The sequence below is a fragment of the Heptranchias perlo genome, chromosome 2 (assembly GCF_035084215.1).
Source record: "Heptranchias perlo isolate sHepPer1 chromosome 2, sHepPer1.hap1, whole genome shotgun sequence".
Classification (NCBI taxonomy): Eukaryota; Metazoa; Chordata; class Chondrichthyes; order Hexanchiformes; family Hexanchidae; genus Heptranchias; species Heptranchias perlo.
The window spans coordinates 147530947-147547803 of NC_090326.1; the positions used below are offsets into that span (position 1 = coordinate 147530947).

The 16857-nt window shown below is 44.5% G+C and overlaps 1 protein-coding gene across 2 annotated transcripts in view; it reads left to right on the plus strand.

Annotated features, from left to right (window-relative positions):
- The window catches only part of ptprn2 (protein tyrosine phosphatase receptor type N2), a 924398-nt gene that overhangs the window by 411334 nt on the left and 496207 nt on the right, over positions 1-16857 (plus strand). For both annotated transcript variants that reach the window (XM_068008124.1, XM_068008134.1), the window contains exon 4: positions 726-834. In XM_068008124.1, coding sequence (XP_067864225.1) covers positions 726-834 — 109 coding nt within the window. The remainder of the gene's footprint in view (positions 1-725; positions 835-16857) is intronic.

Here is a 16857-nt window from a genome sequence, read left to right on the forward strand (position 1 = left end):
TTTTACCCCCTCATTAGCCCTGGGTTTTTGCAGGGTTTTTTTGCCTCTCCCAGGAAATTACATTCCTGAGTGGAGGCGGGGGTCGGGGGGGGGGGGGGGGTAGTTAAGAAAGATCTAGTCGTCATGCTCCAAGCATCATGACTGTGGAGCAGGCTTAATGGACCAGCTGGTCTTTTCCTGCCCGTCATTTTCGTATGTGAGATCCGTCTACGGCAAGGTTTCCGTCTCTGAGCCACACTGGCCCGGTCCAATCCTCGGCCTATGGTGAATTAGCCGATCTCCACTAGAGCAGTGGTAAGGATGCTGCAATTGGCTGCAGCGTACCATGAAATAGGGAAGGGACAAATGATAATCTTGCTCATGATTGCTGCACAGCAATTATGTGTATGCTTAGGACAATCTTGGACTCAGCTCTGTCAGGTAGTCTGCTGGCGTTTACTGTCAATGCCTTCGGTTTGGGGGCGGGGAGAGGGAGGGAGGAGAAAAAACATTGTTGATAATCATCTGATTGTTAATTCCATGAATAACTAAATTAATATGTTTAGCACAGCCTGTCGTGTGGCAGTGGCAGTGGCCTAAAACGCTCAAACGCCTGAACTCACACCTGTTAACTCAAAAACAGCACAGTCCATTTGAGAACCAAACCTAAGTCATATTCCGGCACCAGTAGAGAAAATGGATGGTAATTATATTTTCAGTTCAATTCTGCTTTTTATTCCCGACAGGTTTAATGTGGCATGATGACACAACACAGCAGGTAATTGGTAAAGAACTATCCAATCTCCATCGGACCTATCACCTGCATCCTGAAGCTGGTTCTTCAGACAGCTTAAGGTGAGAATTGAAGCACTGAATTACCGTAGTTCTGCTGATAGCCTGTCCTCAGTGGGGTCGCCTCTGAAGACCACTTTAAGGGGTCACTGTGATGAAATAAATGGTTAGAGATGCAGCACAATTGGGGAAACCGAATAGAGAGCTTAACTTTAACAACTTTACGCAGAGGGTGGTGCGTATATAGAACATGATTTCCTGGGATGCAGTAGAGATGAACAATACTAGCAAATTCAAGAGAGAATTAGATAGATATTTGATAAAGGGTTATGAGAATGAAAATGTGTATGAAATTCTTTGAATTTTGGGATTGCAGTAGTCTTTTCTGTCCCTCCATATTCCTATTTAAGCTGATCTCACTCCTATTGTTTCTGAATATACTCGATAATGTTACCAGCGAAACTGCCTGCTTAATCTGACCACTAAATAAAATATTTTGCATGGATTTGTTAAAGACAGGTTGTGTTTGACAAATTTAACAAACCTTTTTGAAGAGGTGACCGATTGATTGGATTGATAAAGGGAATGAAGTAGATGTAGTGTATATGGATTTTCAGAAGGCATTCAGAAAGGTGTCACATAAGAGCCGTCTTAGAAAAAATTCAGGCATATGGCATAAGAGGAACTGCAGCAGCATGGAGAGAGAGTTGGTTGATGTACAGGAAATAAACAATTTGGGTAAATGGGGGTTGCTCAGATTGGAGAAGGGTTGGAAGTGGTACACTACAGGGTTCAGTGCTAGGTATACTTTTAGTTCTCGGTGTACATAGATGTTTTGGTCTTGGACATAGTGGGCATAATGTTGACATTTGCTGATAACACAAAAGGTTCAGCAAGCTGTAAAAGACTTCAGGACTATATAAACAGGCCAGTGGAATGTTTTACTCTGTTAAAGGCACTATATAAATCCAAGTTGTTGTTGCTAATGATGAATGGACAGTCAGGTGGAAGTTCCAATTTCCTGTGGATAAGTGTGAGGTAATACATTTTGTGAGGATGTGACTGATTTATAATTGGCGAATAGGACATCCGAGCTAATGAAAGGGGTTTTTGGGCTCTAAAGCAAGCGCAGGACCCTAACTCGCATGCTTAAATAGCGCCCGCCAATTTCAGGTGACAGCGCGGGATGCGTTAAAGAAGGCCTGATTCAAAATGGTGATGGACAAATTCTGCGCGAAACGTGTGTGTCAGATTGTAACTCGACTTTCAATCCCTTAGTGATAATTTTTTGGAGGTAAACCGGGTGTTCCCGACTTGAAAGTTTCCCCCCTATGGTTCTATTTTAACAAAAGTGCCTGAAGACACATTTGACTAACTCTTCCCTCAATGTCCACACATTTATAAATTTCCTATAGCTTACTAAGCTTGAAAGAAAGCATGGATGGGCCATGGATGCTCTCCCACAGATCAGTGGGAGCGCTAAGGCACTTTTACATGCCAATGGCAGTGGCACATGCTATCCTTTTCTCGCCCACCACCCCCTCGTTGGAGCACTAGAGTAGTTAGAAGAGCACTTAGGACAGGCACTAAGGGGCTGAGCCAGAGTGAACAGTAGTTAACGGCAAGTGTAAAGATAACGGCGAAATACATTATCAAAATTCCCCCCCCACTCCTCACTTAACTGAAGATGCTAACTCTTGCAGTTCAGTGGGACTCCCTGGCATCTTACCTCAATGGCCATTCCTCTTGTCTTCACGTAGACAATGCATGCCAGTAAGCTACTTGAGCACAAACTATACACCTACTGTCTGTCACCTCCTTACCAATGCTGCCGTGAGTGCCACGCTGATCATGATCCAGTCAATCCTGCTAGGAAATGTAAATATGTGGAAGTGAGGGATGGTGATGACCCTCCTCCATGCCGTACCTTGCAATGAGGCACCATACTAGTGAAGCTATAACACCGGGCTACCTGCACGCTGAACAATAAAAGCAGCAGGGTATAGATGGAGCTAAGGGTCGCACAACCAATGGATTAAAGCAGTCCCACAACCACAGTTCAGAGCAAAGCTCTGAGGCCCTACTGTAAGAATGGTGATGGACATCAGGCAACTGACAAGAGGAAGAGGCTCCATACACATTCCATCTTCTTGTGGTGGAGCCCAGTATGTACGTGCAAGAAACCAGGCTGCAGCATTTGCAGGTATCTTCAGCTAAATGTGCCAAATGAATGATCTCACATGGCTTCCTCCTGTGGTTCCCATCATCATAGATGCCAGTTTCTAGCCAATTTGTTTCCCTCCACATGATATTAAATATACTATAGATATCAATGGCTATGGGCCCTGATAACATCCCAGCTGTAATGCTTATAAGCTATTTGAGCACAAGCCATACACCTACTGGTAGCCTGGTATGGTGGTACACCAAAACACTAGCAGCCCCCTAAGCAAGATATCTCAGCGAGGCTATGACACTGGCATCTACCTGGCAAGGTGGAAGAGTGCCCAGGTATGCCCTATTCACAAAAAGCAGCACAATTATCACCCTATCAGTCTCCTTCAAATTATCACTAAACTGATGGAAGAAGTAATCACTAGTGCCATCAGGCTACACCTAGTATAGTCAACAATAGCCTACTCTCCCATGCTCAGTTCGGGTTCCACCAGAACGATTCGGCTCCTGACGTTCTCAAAACCTTGATCTAGACATGGATACAAGAGATGAATGCCCTTAGAGAGGTGAGAGTAACTGCCCTTGACATCAAGGCTGTATTTGATTGTGCCACATAGGAGCAAAACTGAGGTCAATGTGGATTCAAAGGGCATACCCTCCAGTGGTTGGTGTCATACCTGACACTAAGGCAGATGGTCATGATTGCTGAAGGCCAAACATCACAGCTCCACAACATCGCTGTTGGAATTCTTCAGGGCAGCATCCCTGGCCCAACCATCTTCAGCTGCTTCATTAATGACCTTCACTCTATCATAAGGTCAGGATTGAGGCTGTTGGCTGGTGATTCTAAACTGTTCAGCTCCATTCACATCTCCTGTGATAATGAAGCACCCCATCTCAGGGCTAGCTGCATGATGAACAGTAATCAGCATCCAGGCTTGGGCTACAAAGTGGCAGGTAAAATTTGTGGTACATAAATGCCAAGAAAAGGTCCAACCACCTACCCAACCTTCAGCAACACCACCATCACTGAGTACTCCACCATCAACATCCTGGGGATCATTATTGACCAGAAGTTTAATTGGACCAGCTATATTAACACCATGAACATAGGAACAAGAGTAAGCCATTCAGCCCCTTGAGCCTGTTCCGCCATTCAGTGAGATCGTGGCTGATCTGTATCCTAACTCCATTTACCCGCCTTGGCTCTGTGTCTCTTAATGCCCTTGGCCAGCAAAAATCTATCGATCTCAGATTTAAAATTATTAATTGAGCTAGCATCAACTGCTTTTTGTAGGAGAGAGTTCCACACTTCTACCACTCTTTGCATGAAGAAGTGTTTCCTAACTTCTCTTCTGAATGGCCTAGCTCTGATTTTAAGGTTATATCCCCTTGTCTTAGACTCCCCACCAGCGGAAAAAGTTTCTCTCTATCTTACCAATTCCTTTCAAAGTCCTAAAAGCCTCAATCAAATTACCCTTAACCTTCTACCCTAAACCTAGTTTATGTAATCTCTCCTCATAATTTAACTTAACTAACTCCAATCAGCATGGATTTGTTAAGGGAAGGTCGTGTCTGACTAACTTGATTGAATTTTTTGAGGAGGCAACAAGGAGGGTCGATGAGGGTAGTCATCCTCCCTGCATCTGCCCTATCGAGCCCTGTAAGAATTTTGTATGTTTCACCTCTCAACAGCACTCAAGAAGCTTGTTGCAATCCAGGACAGAGCAGTCTGCGTGATTGGTACTCCTGCCATTGGACTCGATATCCCCACATCCCTGATGCACGTTAGCTGCAGTATGCAGCTGCAGCGCTCGATAGGGTAGATGCAAGGAGGATATTCCCCCTGGTTGGGGAGTCTAGAACCAGGGGTCACAGTCTCAGAATAAAGGGTAGGCCATTTAGGACTGAGATGAGGAGAAATTTCTTCACTCGGAGGGTGGTGAACCTTTGGAATTCTCTACCACAGAGGTCTGTGGAGGCTCAGTCATTGAGTATATTCAAAACCGAGATCGCTAGATTTCTAGATATTAAAGGCACCAAGGGATATGGGGATAGTGCAGGAAAATGGCGTTGAGGTGGAAGATCAACCATGATCTTGTTGAATGGCGGAGCAGGCTCGAGGGGCCGGATGGCCTACCCCTGCTCCTATTTCTGATGTTCTTATGTTCTTATGTATGATCTACAGGTTGCACTGCACCAACTCACCAAGCTTACTTCAGAAGTGCCTCCCAGGTCCTTGATCTCTACCCTCAAGAAGGACAAGAGCAGTAAGATCATAGGGCTACCATCATTTCCAATTCCCCCTCCAAGTCACAAACCATCTTAAATTGTACGTACATTACCATTTCTTCATCGTCGCTGGATAAACAGTCCTTGAATTCCCTACCTACCACCATTGTAGAGAACTATCACTAAAATAGCTGCGGTCGTTGAGAGAATAGGCCCACCAGCTTCCAGGGCAACCTGGGATTGGCATTAAGTCCATAAGCTTTGCCAGTGTTGCCCATTTCCCAAAAACAAATAAGAAGAGCGGAGTCCTGGGTTGTGGGAGCACTGGGAGGGGGCTGGGTGTGGCAGTGGTTGACTTGTGGTGTGACAAAACTGGGTGATGGTAGGGTGTGGTTTTATTGGGAAAGGGGATTGTTAGGTGTGGGAATATTAGAATGGAGATTGCTGGGTATTGCTGACAGAAGCATTGTTGCAAGGTATTGTTGATTGCAGATCGACGTGGGGGAGGGGAAGCATTGGTGTTCAGTGTGGAGGTGGTGTCGGCTGGGGGAGGTGCAAATCTGGGGTGGGGTTGATTTCTTCAAAGGGTTTCCCAAGTCTTGGGGAAACGTACACTGTGGTGACAGCGACCGTTGTGCATTATAGCTCCTCGTCCTCCCTACCTCTCTGCAGCCTCTGACACAGTTGATCACATGATCCTCCTCCAATGCCTCTCCTCCACTGTCCAGCTCCATGAGATAGCCCTTGCCTTCGCTGTCAGAGCATTTCTAGTAATGGCTTCTCTTCCCACCCTCACACCATTGCCTCCAGAGTCCCTCAAGGGTCCACCCTTGGCCTCTCCTCTTTCTTATCCACAACCCTAACCTTCTGAGGCCTTGGGGGTATCTTACACAGGTATTCTGATGACACCCAGCTCAAACTCCCCACCATCTCTCTTGACCTCTCTACTGTCTCAGTGCTATCAGACTGCTTGTCCAACACCCTGTCTTGGATGAGTCAAAGTTTCCTCTGGCTAAATATTGTGAAGATCCTTGCCACTGGCCATCCTCCTCCCTGGCCACTGTCTCAGGCTGAACCAGACTATTCACAACCTTGGCGTTCAGTTCGAACCCTATCTGAGTTTCCGATCTCATAGCCTCTCCATCGCAAAGGTCTACCTCTCATACTGCCTGCTTCCCTCCCTAGCTCAGCCCATCTGCTGCTGAAATTCCCATTCTTATCCTGGTGTTCAAATCCCTCTGTCCCCTGGAAGGAGGGGTGACCAAAAGCTTGGTCAAAGAGCTGGGTTTTAAGGAAGAGAGGAAGGTGGAGAGGTGAAGGGGTTCAGGGATGGAATTCCAGAACGTGGGGCCTAGTCAGCTGAAGGTATGTCTTCCAATGGTGGGGTGGGGGGGAATGCAGAAGAGACCAGAGTCAGAGGAATGGAGAGTCTGGGGGAGGGTTGCTGTTTTGGATAAAGTTCTAGACATAGAGATGAGTGCCATGGAGAGATTTAAACACAATGATAATTTAAATTAGAGGCATTGGGGAACTGGGGGCCAGCATTGGAACATAGGAACAGGAGTAGGCCATTCAGCCCCTCGTGCCTGCTCCGCCATTTGATAAGATCATGGCTGATCTGTGATCTAACTCCATATACCTGCCTTTGGCCCATATCCCTTAATACCTTTGGTTGCCAAAAAGCTATCTATCTCACATTTAAATTTAGCAATTGAGCTGGTATCGTTTGCCGTTTGCGGAAGAGAGTTCCAAACTTCTTCAACCCTTTGTGTATAGAAATATTTTCTAATCTCGCTCCTGAAAGGTCTGGCTCTAATTTTTAGACTGTGCCCCCTACTCCTAAAATCCCCAACCAGCGGAAATGGTTTCTCTCTATCCACCCTATCTGTTCCCCTTAATATCTTATAAACTTCGATCAGATCACCTCTTAACCTTCGAAACTCTAGAGAATACAACCCCAATTTGTGTAATCTCTCCTCGTAACTTAACCCTTGAAGTCCGGGTATCATTCTAGTAAACCTACGCTGCACTCCTTCCAAGGCCAATATGTCCTTCCGAAGGTGCGATGCCCAGATCTGCTCACAGTACTCCAGGTGCGGTCTAACCAGGGTTTTGTATAGCTGCAGCATAACTTCTGCCCCCTTGTAGTCTAGTCCTCTAGATATAAAGGCCAGCATTCCATTAGCCTTCTTGATTATTTTCTGCACCTGTTCATGACACTTCAATCATCTATGTACCTGAACCCCTAAGTCCCTTTGGACATCCACTGTTTTTAACTTTTTACCATTTAGAAAGTACCCTGTTCTATCCTTTTTTGATCCAAAGTGGATGACCTCACATTTGTCTACATTGAATTCCATTTGCCACTGTTTTGTCCATTCACCTAATCTATCAATATCGCTTTGTAATTTTATGTTTTCATCTACATTGCTTACAATGCCAACAATCTTTGTGTCATCGGCATAGGTCAATGATGCTCAGGATGAACGGCAAGTTTGGCTGAGGTGAAGTGTGGAGGATGGAAGGCTGACCAAGAGAACGTTAGAATAGCCGAGTGTGGAGGTGACAAAGGCATGGCTCAGGATTTCAGTGGCAGATGGGCTGAGGTGGAGGGCATAGGTGGGTGGTGTTACAGGAGGCAGTTAGCGGTCTTTATAATAGAGAAGATATGTCTCCCTCTGGTTCAGAAATTATGGGTTCAATCCCCACTCTAGAAGCTTGAGCATGTAATCTAGGCTAGCACTTTGGTGCAGTATTGAGGGAGTGCAGCACTGTTACAGCACTTGGATGAGGCGTTAAACCGTAGATCAGTATGGCCCCATCTACCTACTCAGATGGATGTAAAAGATCCCCTGGCACAATTTGAAGAAGTTCTCATAGCGTCTCATTTATCCCTCAACCAAAATCAGATAATCTGGTCAGTTATCTCATTACTTTTTGTGGGATCATGCTGTGTGCAAATTAACTGCCTTGTTTGATTGCATTATAATAATGAGTACATTTCAAAAGTATTTGATTCTGTGAGGTCCGTTGAGATACCATGAGGATGCGAAAGGTACTCCTCCAGCCCTACAACTCTCCGAGAACGCTGCATTCCTCCAATTCTGATCTCTTGTGCATCCCGACTTCCTTCGCCCCCGCACCCACCCATGTGCCGTCAACTGTCTTGGTTCCAAGCTCTGGAATTTTCTCCCTAAACCTCTCCACCTCTCCCTCCTCCTTTGACGCTCCTTAAAACCTACCTCTTTGACTAAACTCCTATCCTAAAGTCTCCTTCTTTGGCTCCCATGAATTGCCTTGGGACATTTTACTACTTTAAAGGCACTATATACATTACATAGAATGTACAACACAGAAACAGGCCATTCAGCCCAACAGATCAATGTCAGTGTTTATGCTGCACACAAGCCTCCTCCCTCTCTATTTCATCTAAACCTATCAGCATATGCTTCTATTTCTTTCTCCCTCAAGTGTTTATCCAGCTTCCCCTTAAATGCATCTACTTAAATGAGTAGTCGCCTCAACTACTCCTTGTGGTAGCAAGTTCCACATTCTAACCATTCTCTGGGTAAAGATGTTTCTCCTGAATTCCCTATTGGATTTATTAGTGACTCTCTTGTATTTATGGCTCTTAATTCTGGTCTCCTCCGCAAGTGAAACATCTTCTCTACGTCTACCCTATCAAACCCTTTCATAATCTTAAAAACCCACCAGGTCACCCCTCAGTCTTTTCTTTGCTAGAGAAAAGAGCCCCAGCCTGCTTATTTTTTCCTGATAGATATAACCTCTCAGTTCTGGTATCATCCTAGTAAATCTTTCATTGCACCCTCTCCTACGCCTCTATATCCCTTTTATAATATGAGACCAAAACTGTTCACAGTACTCCAAGTGTGGTATAACCAAGGTTCTATACTAGTTTAACATAACTTCTCTGCTTTTCAATTCTATCCCTCTAGAAATGAATCCCAGTGCTTGGTTTGTTTTTTTATGGCCTTATTAACCTGCATCGCTACTTTTAGTGATTTGTGTATCGGTACCCCAGATCTCTCTACTCCTCTACCCCATTTAGATTCTTATTTTCCAAGGAGTATGTGGCCTCCTTATTCTTCCTACGAAGATGTACCACCTCGCACTTCTCTATATTGAAATTAATTTGCCAATTACACGCCCATCTATATTGAAATTAATTTGCTAATTACATGCATTATATAAATGCAAGTTTGTTCATTCTTCTTTCCTCTCTCTCTCTCTCATATGCACAGTTTTCATTCTAACCTATTCTGTTGTATTGCTCAGATAAGGTTTGTTAATTTAAGTCTCATGCTTTGCTAACTAAAATATAAGGACTGCTGTAATGCCTGGCAGAAAGACAAAGGTGTTGGTAGGGGCATTCATGTGATGTCACAGAAATTCACCAGTACAATAATTGGAAAGTTAGAAATATTTTTACAGTCCAAACATTTACTAATAAAATGCAATCACAATTGAAAACACTGAGCATAGAATATTTCAGATACACACAATAAATTTAACTGCGGTAATCCCAGTCCACGCATCAGAAGTTCCTCAAACAGACAAATCCTTTACAAAGTGTTTAACAAAACCTGATTTGTGAACAAAAAGCTGTTGGCATAAACATGAAAGAAATGATAGCATTAAATATTTAAAAATAAAATTAAGTCCCAAATGAGAAGCTCGATCAATCTTGATGTTTAGTTTCTTTGGAAACAAGATGGGAAGATAAAATAGTCCCAGTATCTCTTTATTCATTCTCTTTCACATACCATGGGTAATCATCAGAAGCCAGTTCATCCCTTGGGTTAAGTCTTTGGATGCCAGTTCCTTTTTGGATTCAGTTGTGTCATCCTATGTATGACGTATGTTTCCTTCTCATGTCCTACATAATGCCCCCATGCTGTCTCTTGTCAGCTCGTTCTCTTTTATTGCACTTCCGTGACTGAGAGGCAGAAAGTTTCTCAACAATTGTTACTTCATTTTTGTTTCTAGTAAAAGTACTCATTTTTCATGGACTTAGAAATTTTGATTTCTTTTTTCTAAGTTACAGAAAGGATCCCAGATCACCGCCAGTGTTGCCTGTAGCTGAATACTAGGAGTTACAATAGCCCACCTGAATATGATTGTTCCCTTAACTTTCTGTTTCCTACAGGGAGATGCCACACCCTCCACTTGGCTTTTCCCCACTCAACACCATTAGGTTTGGGAACTGATGGGGTAGTGGAGATCAAACCTCTCCTCCTCTCTACCTCTCTCTCCTCCTTTTAAACGCTCCTTAAATACCTACCTCTTTGACCAAGCTATTGGCCACCTGTATTATGTCTCCGAGTATTATTGCTGTGATGCTCACTGAATGCGACAACCGGTGCCCCCACCCCCTGCCCCATTTTCACCCGCTCACAAACACACATTGCGCAAACCTTTCCCAGAAACCCTAGGAAAGTGTTATAGAGTCATAGAGTTATACAGCACGGATAGAGGCCCTTCGGCCCATCGTGTCCGCGCCGGCCATCAGCCCTGTCTACTCTAATCCCATATTCCAGCATTTGGTCCGTAGCCTTGTATGCTATGGCATTTCAAGTGCTCATCCAAATGCTTCTTGAATGTTGTGAGGGTTCCTGCCTCCACAACCCTTTCAGGCAGTGAGTTCCAGACTCCAACCACCCTCTGGGTGAAAAAGTTCTTTCTCAAATCCCCTCTAAACCTCCCGCCTTTTACCTTGAATCTATGTCCCCTTGTTATAGAACCCTCAACGAAGGGAAAAAGCTCCTTAGTATCCATCCTATCTGTGCCCCTCATAATTTTGTACACCTCAATCATGTCCCCCCTCAGCCTCCTCTGCTCCAAGGAAAACAAACCCAATCTTCCCAGTCTCTCTTCATAGCTGAAGCGCTCCAGCCCTGGTAACATCTTGGTGAATCTCCTCTGCACCCTCTCCAAAGCGATCACATCCTTCCTGTAGTGTGGCGACCAGAACTGCACACAGTACTCCAGCTGTGGCCTAACCAGTGTTTTATACAGCTCCATCATAACCTCCTTGCTCTTATATTCTATGCCTCGGCTAATAAAGGCAAGTATCCCATATGCCTTCTTTACCACCTTATCTACCTGTTCCGCCGCCTTCAGGGATCTGTGAACTTGCACACCAAGATCCCTCTGACCCTCTGTCTTGCCTAGGGTCCTCCCATTCATTGTGTATTCCCTTGCCTTGTTAGTCCCTCCAAAGTGCATCACCTCGCACTTTTCCGGGTTAAATTCCATTTGCCACTGTTCCGCCCATCTGACCAACCCATCTATATCGTCCTGCAGACTGAGGCTATCCTCCTCGCTATTTACCACCCTACCAATTTTTGTATCATCAGCGAACTTACTGATCATACCTTTTACATTCATATCCAAGTCATTAATGTAGACCACAAACAGCAAGGGACCCAGCACCGATCCCTGTGGTACCCCACTGGCCACAGGCTTCCAGTCACAAAAACAACCTTCGACCATCACCCTCTGCCTTCTGCCACTAAGCCAGTTTTGTATCCAAAGTGCCAAGGCACCCTGGATTCCATGGGCTCGTACCTTCTTGACCAGTCTCCTGTGGGGGACTTTATCGAAGGCCTTACTGAAATCCATGAATACCACATCCACTGCGTTACCCTCATCCACACGCCTAGTCACCCCCTCAAAAAATTCAATCAAATTAGTCAGACATGATCTTCCCTTGACAAAGCCATGTTGACTATCCCTGATTAATCCTTGCTTCTCCAAGTGGAGACTAATTTTGTCCTTCAGAATTTTTTCCAATAATTTTCCTACCACTGATGTTAGGCTCACTGGCCTGTAGTTCCCCGGTTTTTCCCTACTCCCCTTCTTGAATAATGGTATTACATTAGCGGTTCTCCAGTCCTCTGGCACATCCCCTGTGGCCAGAGAGGTTCTGAATATATGTGTCAGAGCCCCCGCAATCTCTTCCTTTGCCTCACACAGTAGAGGCAAAGGAGGAGATTGCGGGGGCTCTGACACATATATTCAGAAATGTCAACTCAAGATGCTCATCATTAACGAATCAGCGATGACAGCTAATCATGATGATTGTCCCCTGGTTCTCCATGATGAACCATGGAGAAAAATCGATTGTTTTGGCTGCACTATACTGTTCGCAAACTCGGCGTCCTATTTGACCCTGAGCTGAGCTTCCGACCCTATATCCTCTCCATCACCAAGACCGCCTTCTTCCACATCTGTAATATCGCCCATCTCTGCCCCTGCTTCAGCCCATCCACTGCTAAAACCCTCATCCATGCCTTTGTTGCCTCTAGACTTGACTATTCCAATGTTCTCCTGGCCGATCTTTCATCTTCCACCCTCCGTAAACTTGAGCTCATCCAAAACCCTGTTGCCTGTATTCTGACTGGGACCAAGTCCCGTTCACCCATCATCCCTGTGCTCACTGACCTACATTGGCTCCTGGTCCAGCAATGCCTCGATTTTAAAATTCTCACCCTTGTGTTCAAATCTCTCCGTGGCCTTGTCCCTCCCTATCTCTATAATCTCTTCCAGCCCTACAACCCTCTGAGAACTCTGTGTTTCTCCAATTCTGGCCTTCTGTGCATCCCCGATTTCCTTTGGTCCACCATTGGCGGCCTTGCTTTCAACTGCCTAGGCCCTAATCTCTGGAATTCCCTCCCTAAACCTCTCTGCCTCCTTACTTCTCTCACCTCCTTTCAGATGCTCCTTAAAATCTATCTCTTAGACCAAACTTTTGGTCACCTGTCCTTATATCTCTTTATGTGGATCAGTGTCAAATTTGTCTATCCTGTGAAGCCCCTTGGGACGTTTTATTACGTTAAAGGTATTATATAAATGCAAGTTGTTGTAAATGCAAGTTGGTGTGACACAGCACAGCACAGCGTGAAAGACCAAACACTGTACCATTTCTTCTATACAGTATGATCATATTTAATGCAGACATTGGCCTGTTGTGTTTTTCTTTTTCTTCTGGTACATCTTCAGTCCACCTGGCCTTAAGAACTGGCTGTCAGGAGAATGGATGGATGGCTTGATCCCAGATCACCGCCAGTGTTGCCTGTAGTTACAATAGCCCACCTGAATATGATTGTTCCCTTAACTTTCTGTTTCCTACAGGGAGATGCCACACCCTCCACTTGGCTTTTCCCCACTCAACACCATTAGGTTTAGGAACTGATGGGGTAGTGGAGATCAAACCTCTCCTGCTCTCCACCTCTCTCTCCTCCTTTAAAACGCTCCTTAAATACCTACCTCTTTGACCAAGCTATTGGCCACCTGTATTATGTCTCCGAGTATTATTGCTGTGATGCTCAGTGCACGTGCCCCTCCCCCCTGCCAACTGTCAATTGATAATCCGGCAGTGTGGATTGCATCTGCCATTGGTGCACAATCAGACATGTTCCAGAATATAATTTATTGAGATGGGAAAAGAACTGATAAATCTACAAGCTAACAAACATTTCTTGCACCCTGACTAAATGGCTAAGTGCATAGAAGACATTTTTGTTCAGCAAATACAGCAAACCTGATGAATATAGCTATCACAGTGCATTGTTTATACGGGTAAATTTTGTTACTGCGCTCCTCCAGTTCTGGCCTCTTGCGCATCCCCGATTTTAATCGCTCCACCATTGATGGCTGTGCCTTCAGCTGCCGAGGCTCTAGGGTCTGGAATTCTCTAACTAAACCTCTCTGCCTCGCTACCTCTCTCTCCTCCATTAAGATGGTTTTTGACCAAATTCTAGGTCACCTGTCCTAATATCTCATGTGGCTTAGTATCAAATTTTGTTTGATAACGCCTCTGTGAAGCACCTTGGGATGTTTTACTACATTAAAGGTGCTATATAAATGCAAATTGTTGTTGTATTGTGTTGATACTGGAGTTATTTTCTGAATAGTGTGGTGGGTAATGATGAGGATGATTGGAATATAAATGAATAGATTAACATTGACAATATGAGATTATTGAATGTTTGTTTTGGAATGGAGCCAGTTTTATTCGGGGGACAGTGCAGAGGTTGTAGTTAAGGAGGAGGAGTGTGAAATATTGGATGGGATTAGCACAGTGAGAGAGGAAGTATTAAGTGGATTAGCATCTTTGAAAATAGATAAATTGCCAGGCCTGGATGAAATGTATCCCAGGCTGTTTAAAGAAGTAAGGGAGGAAATAGCGGAGGCTCTGACCATCATTTTCCAATCCTCCCCGACTACAGGCGTGGTGCCGGAGGATTGGAGGACTGCTAACGTTGTACCGTTGTTTAAAAAGGGAGAAAAGAATAGACCGAGTAATTATAGGCCAGTCAGTCTAACCTCAGTGGTGGGCAAATTATTGGAATCAATTCTGAGGGACAGTATAAATCGTCATTTAGAAAGGCACGGATTAATCGAGGACAGTCAACGTGGATTTGTTAAGGGAAGGTCATGCCTGACTAACTTGATTGAATTTTTTGAGGAGGTAACAAGGAGGGTCGACGAAGGTACTGCATTTGATGTAGTCTACATGGATTTTAGCAAGGCTTTTGACAAGGTCCCGCATGGCAGACTGGTCAAAAAAGTAAAAGCCCAAGGGATCCAAGAGAAAGTGGCAAATTGGATCCAGAATTGGTTCAGTGGCAGGAAGCAAAGGGTAATGGTCGTCAATGTGTGTTTTTGTGATTTCCAGTGGTGTCCCGCAGGGCTCAGCACGAGGTCTCTTGCTTTTTGTGGTATGTATTAATGATTTAGACTTAAATGTAGAAGGCATGATCCAGAAGTTTGCAGATGATACAAAAATTGACCGTGTGGTTGATAGTGAGGAAGAAAGCTGTAGACTGCAGGAAGATATCAATGGACTGGTCAGGTGGGCAGAAAATTGGTAAATGGAATTCAATCCAAAGAAGCGTGAGGTAATGTATTTGGGGAGGACAAACAAGGCAAGGGAATACACAATAAATGGGAGGATACTGAGAGATGTGGAGGAACAGAGGGACCTTGGAGTGCATGTCCACAGATCCCTGAAGGTAGCGGGACAGGTAGATAAGGTGGTTAAGAAGGCATACGGGATACTTTCCTTTATTAGCTGAGGCGTAGAATATAAGAGCGGGAGGTTATGCTAGAACTGTATAAAACACTAGTTAGGCCACAGCTTGAGTACTGCATACAGTTCTGGTCACCACATAACAAGAAAGATGTGATCACACTAGAGAGGGTACAGAGGAGATTTATGAGGATGTTGCCAGGACTGGAGAATTTTAGCTATGAGGAAAGATTGGATAGGCTGGAGTTGTTTCTTTTGGAACAGAGGAGGCTGAGGGGTGATTTAATTGAGGTGTATAAAATTAGGAGGGGCCTAAATAGAGTGGACAGTAAGGACCTATTTCCCTTAGCAGAGAGGTCAATAACCAGGGGGCATAGATTTAAAGTTATTGATAGAAGGATTAGAGGGGAGCTGAGGAAAATATTTTTCACCCAGAGGGTGGTGGGGGTCTGGAACTCACTACCTGAAAGGGTGGTAGAGGCAGAAACCCTCATCACATTTAAAAAGCACTTGGATATGCACTTGAAGTTCCATAACCTACAAGGCATCAGACCAAGAGCTGGAAAGTGGGATTTGGCTGGGTAGCTCTATTTCGACCAGCACAGACATGATGGGCCAAATGGCCTCCTTCTGTGCCATAAATTTTTCTATGTTTCTATATATTTTAAGAAATGCAGCAGATTAAGTAAACCACTCTGATATGATTGAGACTTTATTGATTATTGTGATAAGTTGATCAGTGTCAGCTCATGAACTTTTTTGAGTGTTATTTCTCATTTTAGCAACCTGCAACTAAAGCCAGAGCTCCCTGGATGATGAAGGAGATAGAGAGTAAAATGAAGCAGAAAAAAAGGGACGTATGACAGATATCAGGTTGTTAATACAAGTGAGAACCAGGTTGAATTTAGAAAGTTCAGAGCGGAAGTGCAAAAGGAAATAAGAGGGACAAAGAGAGAGTATGAGAATAGACAGGCGGCCAACAGAAAAGGGAATCCAAACGTCTTCTATAGACATATAAATAGTAAAAGTGTAGTAAGAGGAGGGGTGGGGCCAATTAGGGACCATAAAGGAGATCTACTCATGGACGCAGAGAACATGGCCAAGATACTAAATGAGTACTTTGCATCTGTCTTTACCAAAGAAGAAGATGCTGCCAAAGTCACGGTAAAAGAAGATGTAGGTGAGATACTGGATGGGCTAAAAATTGATAAAGAGGAGGTACTAGAAAAGCTAGCTGTACTTAAAGTAGATAATTCACCAGGTCCGGATGGGATGCATCCTGAGGGAAATACGGGTGGAAATTGCGGGGGTACTGGCCATAATCTTCCAATCATCCTTAGATGGTGGGGGGGGGGGGTTGCCAGAGGACTGGAGAATTGCAAATGTGACACCCTTGTTTAAAAAAGGGTGTAAGGATAAACCCAGCAACAATAGGCCAGTCAGTTTAACCTCGGTGGTGGGAAAACTTTTAGAAACAATAATCCGGGACAAAATTAACAGTCACTTGGTCAAATATGGATTAATTAAGGAAAGCCAGCATGGATTTGTTAAAGACAAGTGTAGTGAACAGCGAGGAGGACAGTGATAGACTTCAAGAGGACGTAGACAGGCTGGTGGAATGGGCA